Source organism: Eupeodes corollae, chromosome 2 (assembly GCF_945859685.1).
Source record: "Eupeodes corollae chromosome 2, idEupCoro1.1, whole genome shotgun sequence".
Lineage (NCBI taxonomy): Eukaryota > Metazoa > Arthropoda > Insecta > Diptera > Syrphidae > Eupeodes > Eupeodes corollae.
The window spans coordinates 111,551,469-111,568,905 of NC_079148.1; the positions used below are offsets into that span (position 1 = coordinate 111,551,469).

The window sequence follows — 17,437 nt, forward strand, 5'->3', positions numbered from 1 at the left end:
CCACTACGTAAGCTTTTCCATCTTTCCTACCTATAGCTCTGTTCGAGTGAATGGAAAATAGCATTTGTCCAGCCTGTCCCTTTAAAAGGCAAATCCTACTCTCCCTCTAACTATCGTTCAATAGCACTCATGTCCCTTCTTTCCGAGGTCATGGAAACGCTGATTAATTATTATCAGCTTAAGAAATATCTTTAAAAACGGAAGCTTCTAAATGATCGACAGCATGGCTTTCGTAGCAATAGGTCCACTGGTGATCCCATGGAAAAAAAAGATTATTGCACTTGATATTTCAAAAGCATTTGAGTTGGGAGAGTTTTGCATGAAGCCCTCTTATTGAAAATGCGTGCTTTTGACATTGATGAATCTCTTCTTCGTTGGATTAGAAATTACCTTTTTAACCGTGCAATACAAGTTGTATTGTATATTTCAAGTCTGAAATTTATTAAATGAATGGTGTCCAGCAGGGCTCCGTTTTGTCTCCGACTGTCTTCCTTATATTCATAAACGATCTCTTGACTTGTTTGCTACTTCTAATCCATTAAACTGTTTTGCTGACGACAGTACCCTCAGCTTTTCATATTCATTAGATTCACATACTTGTCCTTCGGATGTGGGACTTTAACGGCAGCGTATGATAAGCTCATTAAATTCTGATCTCGACAGCATTTTTCAATGGGAATTTAAGAACCGTGTAGAATTTAATGCTTCAAAAACTCAATGCTGTCTCCTGTCGTTATCGTAACCCACCCCCAGAAATCTAATAAACTTTCAGTAGTCTGTGTGTGTATTACAGACCACCTTTTCTGGAATGATCACATATTCGATTTCACCAAAAACGTTGCTAGGTGCTTAGGATTCCTCCGACGGTGCATGAAATTTGTCACCCCATCTGATCTGGCTGTAATTTATAAAGCGTTCATTCGTCCAAAACTTGAATATAACTCACATATCTGGGCAGTTACCCTTAAAACAATTTTAAGTCTTTTAGATAGGGTCTAAAAAAGATATTTGAATATGATAGGCGATAGTACCGAACTCAACACAATTCAGGATTCCTGGAAATGCGAGTGTTACATCTTCAAAATTTTAAAACCAATGTTCACCGGTATCTCCTCTCAAATCCTTCCTATCACTTGCACTATGTTTAAACATAAACATGTTAAGGGTATTAATACAAAAATAAAGAGTTTTTTAAAAACATAAAGGTCTTTTTTAAATCCTAGAGTTGAGTTAGTTTTTTTTAAATGTAGATAAAATTGTCAGTAAAATTTAATTTTGAGTCCAAAATAATACTTCGATCTGAGAAGTCACACAGTTTTCCTAAGTTCGTAGAGATTAAGATAGTGCATTATGTTTGTGTAAAAATCATTGTTTAACACTTGTAAATATTTGACATTAAACGATTTGTATTCCTTCAATCTCATAGCCGTATTAGATCATCTTGAAATAAATCAAAAACCTTTTTCACTTTATCAACGTACATGTTGTCGAATTTTTAAAATAAAGGGGAGATCGCTTGTAAACACAAAAAATAAGAACGGACGAAGGTAGGTCTGGCTACTTTAAAACACTCTAGAATTAACAATTAATTAATTAATTAACCTTTTAGAATGTTCATTTTTGAAGACAACTATTATCTGTCTATGAGTAAGTATTCAACTGTTACAGAACTACATGTCTGAAACAATTAAAAGATAACTTCAGTGTTGAACCATATTGAGTTCACCTGATAAACTTTATTCACTTAAGACGAATTGAACACTTAATGTTTCTAAATTTGATGTTCCAAAATCCACACTAGATCATTTGATTAAAGTCTAAAACATTTGATTTTATGTGTAACTTTTATTTGGAAGCATGGAATCAAAAAGCACAGGACTTTAGTTTTTTTAGCAAACTCAGATTGAGTAGAAAAGACAAATTTCTAAAAGTCAGATTAATTCAAAATGTTAGTTACTTAAAGGCAAACAAATCGATAACATTTACAAATAATTTATGATTTCATTCATTATTTAATTTCAGTGTTAAGAACTTAAGTTGAATCAAGGTCATTGGGTTATTTTGACAATTAAAATATTTCTAAATCATTTTAATCAAATGTGATGATTCGCCCTAAATTATAGAATGCTAGAACTTTGTGTGACCTTCACCTACTGATGAAAAATTGAGTTGCCTGTCACTTAAGTTATGCAAAAAGTAAATACCTAAGTACTATAATTCTGAACATTTTATGAGTTTTTTTTCGAAATGTTTTGCTACATTAATTTAGCCCGATTTTCAAAATGTAAACAAATAAATGAACCATTGTGAAAGTTATGATGTGATGTTTGTTTTTTTATTGTGTTGCCTTGCCTCGTTAACACTATTCTGATTGAAACACTCTGTTTTGAAATTCATAATACCTATTTATCTTTTTTCAAAACACTCAAAGCGACCGATCGGAGCGGTGGGTGGTGGCGTCGATATAATGTCAGCAAAACACCCATCGATTCTACCGTCGAGGCGTGGCGGGGCATGGACCTATCTTTTTAAACGACAAATTTTATCACCACAAATTTATGGGAAACAGATCGGAGCATTCAAAATTCCATGCGATCCCACTCAAATTTTTATTTATTTTTAATATTATAAATATAATTGCTTAATTTTGTGTTCTCAAATTAGCTTATTCGTAATATTTATAAGTGTGTTTTTTAAAACATCTTAATTTTACATCTTAAATGCGTGTGAAACATATTTTCAAAAATAAATTAGGAGTATGCGTATTTATGAACAAATGACTCAGGTCAAGATGAGTGCATTTTGCATTTCGTGTATAGTGGAAGTGGAAGTGAAATTCTATTTTTACACTTGAACAAAAAATTAAAACTGTTCTTGTAGTGTTTAGTGAGAATATCACACACTTAAAATTCAGTAAGCTGATGTATATTACGCATAAAAATTACTGTGTAAAATGTATCATTACGTTGATGATGACAAGTGTGAGATATTGTGATGGTAAGTTTCATTCAGAAGACTAAACAAATTCGAAGCTTTTTTCACTTTAAAATATTGCCGTTTTTAAAGTATATGAAAAAGTACTTTTTTCTGATGGTACTGCTCATGGATGTGGTTCCATAGAATCATCTCTTCAATTTCCAAAGAAGCAATATAAATACTATGTATATATTCAAATAATTTGGGTATTTTTTTTCCGACTGAATTTGATTCTCTTTTGAAGCGGAAAAATGAATCCGTCGCTATTGGTACATAGGGATACATATAGATATGGATATTTAGGAAGAGAGGGCGATTTCCTTTTCATTTTCATCTCATTTGGAAATTTTGCCAACAACTTTTGTCGATTTCTTTGAACCTTTCAACGATTGGCTTTTTTAGAGCTCATGTAGCACATAGCTAGGCTATAGAGCATCACCATGGGTAGGGATGTGTTTCATTCTAATTTGTTCAGAGGAGAGTAAAAAGAAAATGATGATGAATATTTCAATGCTCTGTTTCAAATGGCTTCGTTTTTTGTCATGCATTTAGATCTCAGATGGATTTTTTCCAGTTTATTTTTTTTTTGTTTGAATGCTGTATGGAGGACGCTCGCTTGCTGACGACGAATAGTGATATCTTTCGATAGATACTTTTTCAGGTTCGATAAACAGAGGAAGTTGCGCATTGCAGTGTATGAAATGAACTGAACGAATAGCATATAGTGAATAGCTTGCTTGCCTTTTTGCTGGTAATGCTGCTGCTGCTGGTGTTGTTGGTGTTAATGCTGCTGCTGGAAGCCGGTATTGGTGCTGGTGGTACTTTGAAGGTTTACAGCGTTTTGGAACCCCCACAGAGAGCTGCTAGTTATTCTATGATAAAAGCTTCTTTTTTGGCTTCACTTTCACAGATATTAAATCGAGTCCAAGAAAATGTCTTAGATGGTACGGATACAATCTGTTTTGTTTCTTTTTAATTCCCCTCTTCGATTCGATCCTTTTCGTCATCCACATTCAATGGCAGCATTGATATCTGATTATCCGGCGACTGACTTTATGAAGACGAAGGGATTACCTCAACAAAAAAAAAAGATAAACCAAATGTCAATTTAGTACCTAACAAATTGTAGTTTTCTTTTTGTTATGTGGCTCTTCAAAAAAATTATAAGTTTATTTATATCTATGAAATTCTATCTTTGGATGAGAGCATCTGTCACGATTTCCGATATTTGAACATTAAACATGTGGTTGTGATGACATATTTTCGAACATCCATAGGTCCAAATCGACGACGAAGATGATGATGATGATGATTTGAGTGACACGTGTTCTTTTTGGAGATAGTTTGTATATACAATAATGTTGACACTGACAGATAAGTCAAGATGTTTACTATAAGTTGACTTCTTCAATTCAACCAATTCAACCGATTCGGACCAATAGCAACGACATCTATCTAAAATTAGATTGAAATTAATGTTTTGTTTAGATTAAATGGCGAGTCGTGATATGACATTAATCGATGGACGATGGCTTTCAAAAAATCATATATGTAGACGAAGTTAATAAATCATTCTTAAGAGCTCACAGATCAACCTCGAACTTACTAGATTAACAACAACAATTAATTATAGAAAAAAATGTTGTTTTTTTTGAGAATGTGTATTTTGACAGATTTGTAATTTTTTATAGGAGGGACATGTGTTATGAGTATAGGATGGAAAATGAATTCAAGTTTTAAACAATTGAAACTTTTATAATCCATTCCAAGATCATGGTCAGTATTTTTCTAATCTCATGTTACTTTAGAGGACTAAGGAGGGCTTTTTTTTTCCTTAAAATAATATTTTTGTTTTTCATTTTAAAATTATATGTTAAAATAAACTACTTTTTTTTAGAGGGGAAACTAGATTTTTTCAATGTTTCTTTTAATTTTGAAGAGCTGAAATTAAATTTCTGCAAAAATATTAAATAATTCAAAAAAGCAATAATTTAATAAACATACATTTTTAACTTCCCATATGAAGTTATTGTAATCCGTCCGATTTGTCGAAATTAAATTTTTTTACATTTCTTGACGTTTGAAGGTCTAAATAAAAGATTTTTAGAGATATGTCTATGCGTGCGTGTGACCGTACGTTTGTTGCCCATAGCTCAAGAACCAGCACAGAAAACGACTTCAAATAAATATTGTTACACAGATTATAATGCAGAAAAATGCAGGACTATCAAAAAAATGGAGTGGGTCGGTTTTTTTAAAATGCCAATTCAAAAAAGGTGAAAATGTTGGTTAGTTCTGAATAACTCACGAACAAATAACGATGGCGACTTGAATTAAATGTTACACTTTGTTTTGTAACTTAAAACTAAACGAGTACATTATTGGAAAAAAAATTCATTTAATTTTATAAATCAAAAAAATCTTTAAAAAAAATAATTGTTACCTCAAATAATCTTAGGAGAAAAAAATGCTTTCATCTCCAAACTAACTGTATGTAACGAAGAATAACGTTTTTGACATATGGTCATTTTTTGGAAAAATCGAATAGACTGTTTTTTTATAAAAAATAAAAACTTAAAACAAACATTACTAAAAGTTTGTGGAAATTGATTTTCGACTCAAATGTCTTTTCAAAAATTTGAGTCATTGACTTCAAAATAATTTAATTTTATAAGAAATATTTCTGTTAACATTCAGTAAAATTTTGGTAAAAATCGAATTGACAGTTTTTTTTATAAAAAAAAAAACAAAATCCTAAAGAAAACATTACTAAAAGTTGGTTAAAATTGATTTTTGGCTTTATATCTTTTTTTTTAATTTGAGATATTGGCCTCAAACTAATTTTATCTTATACAAAATATTGTTGTCAAAAAATATAAACATTGGTAAAATTTGATTTTCCATTGAAATATCTTTTTAAAAATTTGAGACTATGAATTCAAGCAAATTTTATCTTAAAAGAAATACTGTTTTCAACATGCAAAATATTGTTGGTTATTTTCACTTTTTTTAGAATAATTCAACTATGAACTATTTTAACAAAACACAAAAACCTACAAAACTTTTTAAGCAAGACAAATCGGCAGACGAAATGGGAAGTTATCAGTGTGGGTCGCATCCCAGTCTCATTTTTGTTTCTAATTAAAATTGATTTTGAGAAATTCACTGCACTAAAATTATTATACCTAGACAATCATTTCCTTACGCGCCGTTTGAAAACTTAGTTAATAGAAAGAATCGCACGATATTAGGATCTCTGTTCTTAAAACATAATCGAATTTGGGATCAAGCCGAAGCTGTTAGAAATTCTTAAGATCGCAAGTAATTAGTAGGAATGCATCAGCAGCATATTTTTTTTCAATAAAATGTTGTATTTACGTATTTAAAAACTTAGAGTCAATGATTTAATTTTTTTTCTTACAAGTCCATTACCTCACTGTTCAATTAAATTTGAAATTCTCGGCCATACCACCAAAAAACAAACAGGTGGTACCGAAGATACTGAAATTAAAACAGCATTCAATTCAAATTTAAGTATTAACAATGATAACTTTCCCATCTGCGTGAAGTCAGAACCTCGAACTCAAACCACCTTGAAAAACTAATTAAGTTTTCATGGGACTAACTAAAAAGGTCGTAACGCATCCACATTTAATGTCTTAAAAGAAAACTTTTTTCTGAAGTATATCTATCTGTCAGTAGCCACACTTTTACAGTGTAATTACTCAAAACACACATCCCAAGTTTAAATTAAACAATTGTTTTTATATTTAACAACAATTGACAACAAATCTACCTCCAAATTTAACCAACAATTCCTGTAAAACTAAATTCCAATTCCAAAGCAAACAAAAAACTAAACTAAGCTTTTTTTATCTCCAAATAACCTTAAGTGCAACCAAAAATGTTGATTCGGTTTCATCCCCACAATTTCCTTATCCACAAAACAATATCCCTATTGATGTATGTACGTATATGATGTTATGGTGGTGGTCTGGTTACTTCTCTCATTTTATAAGAAGGTAAATAAATGGTAAATAAATCGTATCTTTACTTCTTTAGGACCAACAGATGAGGTTAGTTAAACTTATAAAAGTTCCTCTATCGTCTATATCTTTTATCGTCTATCGTTTTCGAGCTAGAGCTATACTATACATTTCCAATCGTTTATAACCACTTAAGTTTAAAAACCCCTCCGTCCTGATGGGTACACAGTACAGTAGTCCATCAACAACCACTATCGGCCTCTCCATCAACCACACCATCCCATCTAGTTCTACTGGTATAACCATCAAACCACTATGATCCATGAAGAAGAACTCTTATTTGGGACTTCTATAATATATGGATAGAGTGTGTACTTATTGAAAAACTGGAAGAAAACGAATCACTAATAAAAAACAACAACAAAAAGAAAACAAAAAGAACTAGAACTAGAAATGAAAATGAGTGCGGCAAGCTGTTTAAGATGCTCCTATACCTATCTACATCTACTTCACATCCAGTCCATCAAGGAGCAATGCTTGGGGATTAGTATCCTGCCGAGTAGAGATTATATTGATGGTTTACATTGGCTTGGAAAGTTTTGATGGTTTAGTTAATTATTCCCTTCTTAAGTGATGCTCTTCTCAAAACCATCTATATGGAGTCCTACAGAGAGTATCAGTGCAAGCAGAGATCAATATGTTTATCTTTTGTTGAAGTTTACTTTGATTTGTTCAATTTTAAAATAATATTTTTAAACTTCTACAAACGCAGAACACACAATATTATTTGTTGACTGAAGAATTTCGTGTAAAATCATATTTTATTGATACGTAGTTGTATTATCTTCTTTGTGCAATTATAGTCTTTCCAATTTTTTAGAAAAGAAAAGAAAAAGTAAACATAAATAAACTTGATTTCATTCACATCGAAAGTCAATAAAACAGTTCCTGGCATCATCGACACGTTCATATCCCATAAATTCTATATCGAGTAGATTTCATTTACGCCGAAGTCTAGTTAAAGCATCCCATTAAATTCTCAAACAATTACCTTTAAATCCAAAACAAGAACCAAGCACTGTGTAATAATTACACAAATCATTTTGTTTATTTTTTCTTGAAAACAGAAGCAAAAACAAAACACAAATTTTGACTTTCAGTACAAAGACCTTCCTTCCGAAACTGTATATCCTCTTTTCTAGCCCCAGTTTCCTTTTCATTTCATACAAAATTAAAATAAGCATAAACATTTTATTTTTACTCTTGCATAGAAACTTGCAAAACTCTTAGCGCACGCTTCTTCCGATAGAAAAAAAAAAGAAACTTTAATTAAAATCAAATTTTAATTTTTGAAAGTACTCGTACTCACCTCCACGTAGCTATCTCGGCTAGACCGATATGTTTACTTGTTAATGACTTTGTTCCGTCGGGCTATAAATTAAGAGATCTAACGAAATTCTTCTTCTTTAAACTCTTTTAATAGTTCGGTTTTTTTATGATGATAAATTGATAATTCAATAGAGAGATCGGTTGTTCGGATGATCGTTCTACCAGATCTTAATTTCTTCTCATGATCGCATTTTATAGGAGATATTTCCAAAGAAATTTTCATCAATATTTATGAGTACATGAGTACAGGTACAAATTACTATAGTTATATAAATCATAAAAAGCGTGTTTTTTAGATTTGTCGTTTTCAAGAAAAAAAAACGCATAGGTACTCAATTTAATTTTATGCTATGTTATCAAAGCCGCAGCTTACTGGAATATACTATGACTAAGCTTCTATAAACGACTTACAGTACCGAGCAAAAAAAATGCAACCAAAAAAGTTGGTACAATATTTAGCAAGAACTAAGTCATTTTAGATTATAATACTTTGAAATTTAGCATAAAATGTTCAAATTAATTTTTTTCTTTAAACAGATTTGAATTTTACCCAATCTTACTCCATGAAAATAGTAATTGTAAAAAATGTTCCTAAACTTGGATTTTACGCCAAGCAAAAAAAATGCAAATTCGTGGAAAATTTAAAAAAAACCGGATTTATTCATCTTTTTTGAAGAAATTTTGTACTTAAATATTTTAATATTTTGTTGCGAAACCTTTATTGGCAATAACGGCGCGTAACCTTTTAGGCATTGAGTCAATCAACGACATTAAATAGCTCGCAGGTATTTGTTCCCATTCAGTCCTTATTTGTTCCATCAACTCGGTACAATTTGAATGATTTCGCTTTCTTATCTCGCGATCTACATGATCCCATAAATTCTCTATGGGATTGAGGTCGGGAGGTTGTGCTGGCCAGTTTAAAACATGAACCCTCTTCTCTTCTAAGAAGTTTCTTACCAAACGGCTGGTGTTTTTTGGGTCGTTGTCGTGTTGAAATAGCTGCTTTCAGGCATATTCGTCCGCAAATGTGGAAGCATATGGTCTTCTAAAATGCCCTTATACATTTGGGCATTCATCCGGCCGCTTACTTGACAAATCGGGCCCACGCCTTGACGAGAAAATGAGCCTTTGAAAAAGCCAAACTACAAATTTGATTTCATGAATATTTTAAATTGCTTACCCCACACCATTACTGACCCTCCCCCATGTTTAATTGTTGGAACTTGATATCTAGGGCTGTACCTTTGTCCCGGTGGCCTTCGCACATACCTAATGCCATCTGACGAGAACAAGTTGAACTTGCTCTCATCACTCCATAAAACTTTTGTCCATTGCTCACTTGTCCAATGCATATGGCGCTTTGCAAAATCTAGCAGTTTCTTCCTATTGATGGAACTGATGTATGGTTTTCTAGCTGGTCGTCTTGCATACAGTTTTGACTCCACTAATCGTCGCCTAACTGTGTGTACCCCTACGTTAACATCAAAATGTTCATTCAAGTCCTGAGTAACTTCCACTGCAGTTTTAAAGGGATTAACTTTTACCTATCTTATGATCTCACGATCTAATCTGGAAGTTGTTTTGCGTGGACGGCCACTTCCCACTTTGCGATTGATATCCCCTTGTTCCCGATATAGGGATATAATACGCGATATTGTTGATGTTGCTACACAAAACTCCAAAGCGATATCCTGCATTAATCTTCCGTTGTTAGCAGCGTTAATTATTGCTTTCTTGCATCCAATAGATAGTTGCTTCTATTAATTGCATATTCTAATTAATTGAAACCAAAGAATACATTTTATGTACCTACCATCCTAGTCATATTTGCCATTTGCATTTTTTTTGCTCTCAGTAAAATTATGTTTTTCTAACTAAATGTTAATTTGCAAACACTAGAGAGAGACCAATTACATATTGCTATTATAAACAGAATGGCTACACAATGGGTACACATATCCGAAACGGAAAAACAAAATTTTACCGTTACGAAAGATAAAGCAATAATAATTGATTTTGGTGTGACTGTTTGCTTTTTTTTTGCTCGCTACTGTATATTCTTTTTCAATGAGTCAAGAAATAGCCCAGCGGTGTTAAATCACATGATTTTAGATACACATCAAGCGTTCCTTCAACAAATTGTGTTGGGGGGATTCTTCTTAATATGAATCCCAGAGCAAAAATATGTCTTAGCTGAAAAAAGTTCAAAATTTCTTGCAGTACCACAATGCGATAAAGAATAAAAAACAAAGATAACCAATTTTTTACCTTCAAGGTTATTTATTATGTGTATTCGTCTAATCTCTCCTAAGGTTACAATCGAAGAGATTTACAATTATTTTTAAGACACGAATGTGCCTTAGTCAAACCGACTATCTCGGTGGTGAAAACTATAAACTTAGTTTATATAAAGGTGAGATTAAGAATAGAGATTGTGTGTCTGATAATATTCTCAACTTCATTATTATTAAAATTAACAACTTAATTTACGTTACGTTTAATAGTAACGCCTAAAGGTATGCAATATATTTTGTTTAAATAATCTAGTTCAAATAATCGTTTGAATATTATTAACTGCTACTTGACGTCAACATTCCGGCCTCCCTTTGCAGAAATGCAAAAAGTATAGAATCCATGCATCTGAAAAGTTGATAGATTTTACGTAGCGAGTCCATCGGTGGAGGTATTTTGTTAAAGAAGCGCCTCGATTCGCTACTCAGGAAAAAAAATAAGATTAGTAAATCCAACGTTGAGGGTTGTTTAAAGAGTGCCCTTACTCACTCAGACATGTTAGTGGGAATACAAATGTCAGTTAAAAAAAATTAAATAGATAAATTTATTGATTAAATTTCAAAAGGTGCTGTGCAGAACCGTCAATAAAATATCAAAAATAATGAATGTATTAAGTTAATTAGCTTAAATTTATTATTTGTTTTGTGAAGCAAGATACACCTGGAACACTTCCTGATCGACAGGCAAGAGACATAATTTAACTATAGGGCGTAGAATTTCGCCTTGTTGAGTTTTAACGGTAGCAACGCGAACCTTTCCATCTTTTCCAGGGTGAACAGCCACTATTTTTCCCAGTCGCCATTGAGTGGGTGGTAGATTTTCGTTGCGCACAACTACAACGTCTCCAACTTTGATATTACGCTTAGGAAATTTCCACTTTGTTCTTCGTTGAAGATCGGTCAAATATTCCTCCTTCCATCGTTTTGAAAAAGAGTATAAAATTTGCTGGACTCTTTCCCAATTCCTTAGTTTTGAAATTTCGCCAACTTGGCTTTCGGGTAAGGAGAGCAGGGGTGCACCTTTTAAAAAATGTCCCGGTGTTAAGGGAAGAGGGTCAGAAGGGTTCTCACTAATCGGAGAAATAGGGCGGGAGTTCATACATGACTCAATTTTAACAAGCAGTGTGGAAAACTCTTCAAACGTTAGCCTGGAGTTTCCAACAACCTTCTTAAAGTGTGTTTTAAACGACTTTATACCAGCTTCCCATAGACCACCCATATGAGGAGAACCTGGTGGAATGAAATTCCACTTCAAATTCATTGGTAGATAGAGTTTTTCAGCTTCCAATGTAGCTTCTGATACGGCTTTTTTCAACTCCTTTTTTAATATTTTATTAGCAGCAACAAAATTGGTGCCGTTATCAGAGAAAAGTTGTTGGGGAACACCTCTACGACCGACAAATCTATCAAGAGCCGCTAAAAACGACTCCGTTGATAGACTTCCTACAGCTTCTAAATGTACAGCTTTTGTACAGAGACAAATAAAAAGACAAGCATAACCTTTTATTGCTTGATAGAACCGACCCTTTTGAACCTTTAGTTCAAAGGGGCCAGCGAAATCCAATCCAACATGAGTGAATGGAAAGGAATAGTTAACCCTTTCGGGAGGGAGTGTTCCCATAATTTGGGTTTGAAGTTCCTTTTTGTGTAAAACACAAACAATGCAACTATTGGCAAACGATTTTATTAAGTTTTTTAGTTTTGGAATCCAAAATGACTTTCGCATTAGGTACATGACTTGTTGGTTCCCTCCATGTAGGGAAATTTTATGGAAGAATCCTACTAGCAATTTCGACAACGGACATGAGTATGGCAATATTATTGGATATTTTTCATTGTAACTCAAATTTGCATTAGTTAAACGGCCGTTGACTCTCATGATTAGGTCAGAGTCTAAGGTAGGGTTAAGCGATAAAATTGTACTATTTTTACTTAACGGTTTCGAGTTACATAGAGCGTTGAACTCTTCACTAAAATAGAAGCGTTGTGCTAGTACAACGAGTCGAGTTTTCACAAAAGTTAATTCATGATGAGTTAACTTAATAGAAAAGTATCTGAAAGGATAAAACCTTTTTCTTTTGCGAGAAGCTAGGTTAATAAATCTAAACAAATATGATATGACTTTTATAGCACGAGAGTAACATGAAAATCTTCTCAAAATATCATCATTTGTGTTTTGATTTACTACAAAGCTTTTAATTTGTTTGATTTCAAGATTCCAATTGGGATCCTTTTGAATCTTCGTTATTGGCCAAGTTTCCTGGGAATTCTTTAACCAACTTGGACCATGCCACCATTGGTCATTGTTTATTAAATTCTGAGGCATTACACCGCGGGAAGCGATGTCAGCTGGATTGTGTTCAGAAGGAACATGTTTCCAAATACAACCTGGCGGACTCTCAGTTTGTACTTTAGAGACCCGGTTTCGGACAAACGTTTCAAGTCGAGATGGGCAGTCACGAATCCAATAAAGAACAATCATTGAATCCGTCCAAAGGTAAACATGATAGTTTTTCAGGCGTAGACTACTTTGTACAGCGTTTACTAACCTTGTTAGCAAAACAGCTCCACAAAGCTCCAGCCGAGGTATGGAAATGGCTTTTAGGGGAGCCACTTTTGTTTTTGAGCAAAGAAGGTTGATAAACACATTTCCAGATGAATCTGAAATCCTAGAGTAGACAGCAGCAGCATATGCACTTAGAGATGCATCGCAAAATCCGTGTATTTCAACACACATATCTGGAGTATAATTGATCCATCTTGGGATTCTGAGATCCTTTATTATAGGAAAGGATTTCACAAAATCTTTCCATGTCTCTAACCGAGTTGATTTTATGGGCGCATCCCATTCGGTTTTGTCTTTCCAGACATCTTGCAATAAAATCTTTAGTAAAATTGTTGTTGGCGCAAGCCAACCTATAGGGTCATATATTTTAGCTATATTTGAAAAAAGCTCACGTTTAGTCAAAACAGTTGTTGAAGAAAATAGTTTACATCGAATATAGAAGCAATCTTCCCTTGCATTCCACCCTATACCTAGAACTTTCGAATGTGAATTCTCATCGAACATAAGAAAGTGTTGGTCTAAAACATCCCCCCTAGGAATGTTTTCCAACAAGCGAGGGTGGTTTGCAGTCCATTTTTTCAAGCAAAACCCTCCGGACAAAAGAAGTGCATTTAACTGAGTTTGAGCTTGAACAACAGTATCTAGATCGAACCCTCCAGAAAAAACGTCGTCCACATAAAAATCTGACAATACCATATCCTTTGCTAAAGGATATTGGTTTCCTTCATCAGAGGCAAGTTGATGTAATGTTCGGATTGCCAAATATGGAGCACAGTTAACTCCAAAAGTAACCCTATTTATTTCAAAATCAGCCAAATCTGATTCTGAATTTGACGATCGAAAAATTATTCTTTGGAATCTATGATGATCGGGGTGAACATGTATTTGGCGATACATTTTCTCAATATCGCTATTAAAAACATAGGGATACTGTCGCCATTTTAATAAAATAGTTTGTAGGTCATTTTGAAGAGCAGGACCGGTACACAAAAAATCGTTCAGGCTATGCCCTTTGTTGGTAGAAGCACTTGCGTTAAAAACGACTCTAACCTTTGTTGAAGCACTGTCCGGTTTAACCACAGCATGGTGCGGCAAATAAAAGTTCTGTGTGGAAAGATTTAATTCACCTTTTGACCTAAGCGTCATGTGCTTCAAAGAAATGTATTCGTTCAGAACTTTGTTATACTCTTCTCTGAGCGATATATCGCAAAGAAGACGCTTCTCTTGTCGCAGAAATTGTAAAACTGCACTACTTCTGGAAAGACCTAAATCCGATATATTTAGGTGAGGCTTAAATGGAAGTTTCACTGTATAGCTGCCATCTAGATTGCGAGTTGTTGTATCCGTATACAATTTTTCACAAAATTTATCTTCGTTAGAAAAGGGTTTTATTTCTGGAACTTCTTCGAGTTCCCAAAATCTCTGAATTTGTTTTTCTAAACAAATCTCACTAAAAAATGTATGAAAAGTTGGTTTCTTTAAACCAACTTCACATGGTCCAGAAAGAACCCATCCGAAAACCGTATTTTGAGCAATTGGTGAAAAGTCCTTTTCTTTCTTAACACCTTCACGTAGAATAAGAGGGTAGATATCTGCTCCGATCAAAATGTCTATCGAAGCGGGTTTATCAAAGTTAGGATCTGCCAATCGTAATCCCTTGAGCTCAACCAAGTTTGATGCGTCAACAGACTGCGATGGCAAATTTCCTGTCAGCTTTTTCAAAACAACGGCCGAAACCGGTATATGTACATCAGGGTTGATGCGAGATTCGAGCGTGAGAGGACACATACTCGTTGAAAATTCGCTTTGAACTTGTCCAATGCCACAAATAGATGCATTGGTTGACCGTGTAAAAAGCTTAAATCGGTTCACTACGGATTGTAAAATATAAGTAGCTTCAGAACCAGGGTCGATTAAAGCTCTCAAAAGAATGGTTTGATTATGAACATTAATTTTAACCAAAGCTGTAGCTAGTAAAATATTCTTTTGCTGGTTAACAAGGAAACTTTTAAGTGTAGACGAATTAGAATTTATATCCTTTTCTAAATCCAGCGTTTTTTGTTGTTCTATTTTCGAAGTGGACTGTATGGGGGTGGGGGTGGTAGCAAGAGGAGTTTGAGATAGAGGAGTTGATCTTGTATCCTGAGATGATTGATTTTGTTGGGAAAAGTGAAGCAAACTGTGGTGCCTTCTACCGCACTTGTCGCAAGAAACTTTACTTTTACACTCATATACCGCATGTGTGAGTGCAAGGCAGTTGTAGCAGTACTTTTGGACTTGTACTACTTTACGACGAGATGAAACATCCATGTCCAAAAATTTCTTGCATGAACGCAAGGGATGATTGCTATTGCATACCTTACAACTGAAATTCTTTTGTTCAACATGAAAAGAGTTTACCTTTTTAGAATTTAAATTGGATGATTGATTCGCACCTTTACGGGGACATTGCTTGACTTCTTCAACAGATTCAAGTATCTTGTATCTCGAAGCAAGAAAATCATCCAAAGATTTCCATGTAGGAATTTCATTTTCTTTCGGTAGACTTTGCTCAAAAAGAAACAAAGTGTTTTCAGGGATCTTTTGAGAAATAATAAAAATAAGAATCGGATCCCAATTATCGGTTTTAACACCATAGCTTGAAAGGACCCCTAGACAATCACAAACGGTTCTATGAAGTTTTCTCAAAGCTGAGCCGCTTTCAGTTGAGATAGACGGTATAGAAAAAAGTGCTTTAAGCTGTGTGTTAATTAAGATGCGTTTATTCTCGTACTGAGATTTTAATGCATCCCACGCTAGCTTAAAATTATCTGCCGTCAGTGAAAACTTTTCAACAATGTCATGAGCTTCCTTCTTAGTTTTAAGGCGTAAATGGAATAACTTTTCTACATCACTAAGTCTGGGGTGAGCTATGTAAATTGCTTGGAACATATCACGAAAAGTAGGCCAGGATTTATAATCACCTTCAAAACATTCAGCGTCGCAAGGTGGAACCCTAATTCCATATTCTAATTCAGATCTTTGAGGAGCAACAAGATCTTGTTTTGTATCCTTGAATGTACCCATGTCTATGGAATCTATAATACTACCTACAGTAGTGAAATAATTGGTTGAAACTGATAAATATTTCGATTTAATTGTCAACAGTTTTGTATCATCTAAACTTTTATCTTCGTTCTTCAAACATTTTGTATAAACTGAACGAAAACTATCCCATAATACCTCAAATTCTTTTTTCCAGACTTTGAGCATACCAGAAGTCATATTTTCTCTATTTGGTACATCACGAAAACTATTGATAGTTTCGTTTATTTGCTTCACGCACAAATAAAAATCGTCAGAAAAAGACATATCGAAAACGATAAAAAATGGTACACTTAATAGATCTCGAACGAAGAAAAAAGTTCACAACTAAAGCAATAAACTTTCAAAATTTCTTTTTATTTTTATTTAAATTTCAATAAAACGAGTTGTTAATTGAACGAAAATCTAAAAAATTATCCCTTAATCAAAGAACAGAAAATCCTGAAAAGGATTAAAATACCGTAGATTGATTGTTCACAAAAAAAAAGTTGAAAAGGTTTTAAAAATCACCAGATCGAAGAAACCGTAAGATCGCGAGATCAAAAAAAAACTGTAACGAAACTGTACCTAAACCTTACGATCAAAATTTGTTCCAAATATGCTCACTTCACAAATATATATATATGTATACTTATATGAATCACTTTAAATAATTTTCAATAAGATCAAAAATATACTTTATAAAAAATCACAATCAAATCAATACTTTAATTTAATTTGCAAAAATAATTGAATCAAATTTGTATATTTTATAATGCACAGCACCTACCTTGGGTTAGGGATATGGGATTTCCATCTAGGTGTGGACAACAGCGTAAAACCAAAGTGTGTGGTCAAAAATTCCAATAAAATTCGCACTCCGTAATTATCTCCAAAATAACTCAAGGGGTTATGAGTTTTTAATCCCAAATTTATTTGCTGTCCAAAGTATTTATCTGGCTCGATTGGACCAAAAAATGTTGGGGGGATTCTTCTTAATATGAATCCCAGAGCAAAAATATGTCTTAGCTGAAAAAAGTTCAAAATTTCTTGCAGTACCACAATGCGATAAAGAATAAAAAACAAAGATAACCAATTTTTTACCTTCAAGGTTATTTATTATGTGTATTCGTCTTATCTCTCCTAAGGTTACAATCGAAGAG

General features: G+C 33.5%; 2 protein-coding genes across 12 annotated transcripts in view; one reads left to right on the forward strand and one right to left on the reverse strand.

The window, feature by feature from the left end:
* LOC129944471 (potassium voltage-gated channel protein Shab) overlaps positions 1-17,437 on the forward strand; it is a 187,204-nt gene that overhangs the window by 19,814 nt on the left and 149,953 nt on the right. The window lies entirely within an intron of this gene.
* The window catches only part of LOC129945180 (uncharacterized), a 71,202-nt gene continuing 65,044 nt past the window's right edge, over positions 11,280-17,437 (reverse strand). The window contains exons 2-3 of the mRNA XM_056054839.1: positions 14,700-15,791; positions 11,280-14,633 (exon numbers count right to left, since the gene is read on the reverse strand). Of these exons, the coding sequence (XP_055910814.1) occupies positions 11,280-14,633; positions 14,700-15,791 (4,446 nt within the window). The remainder of the gene's footprint in view (positions 14,634-14,699; positions 15,792-17,437) is intronic.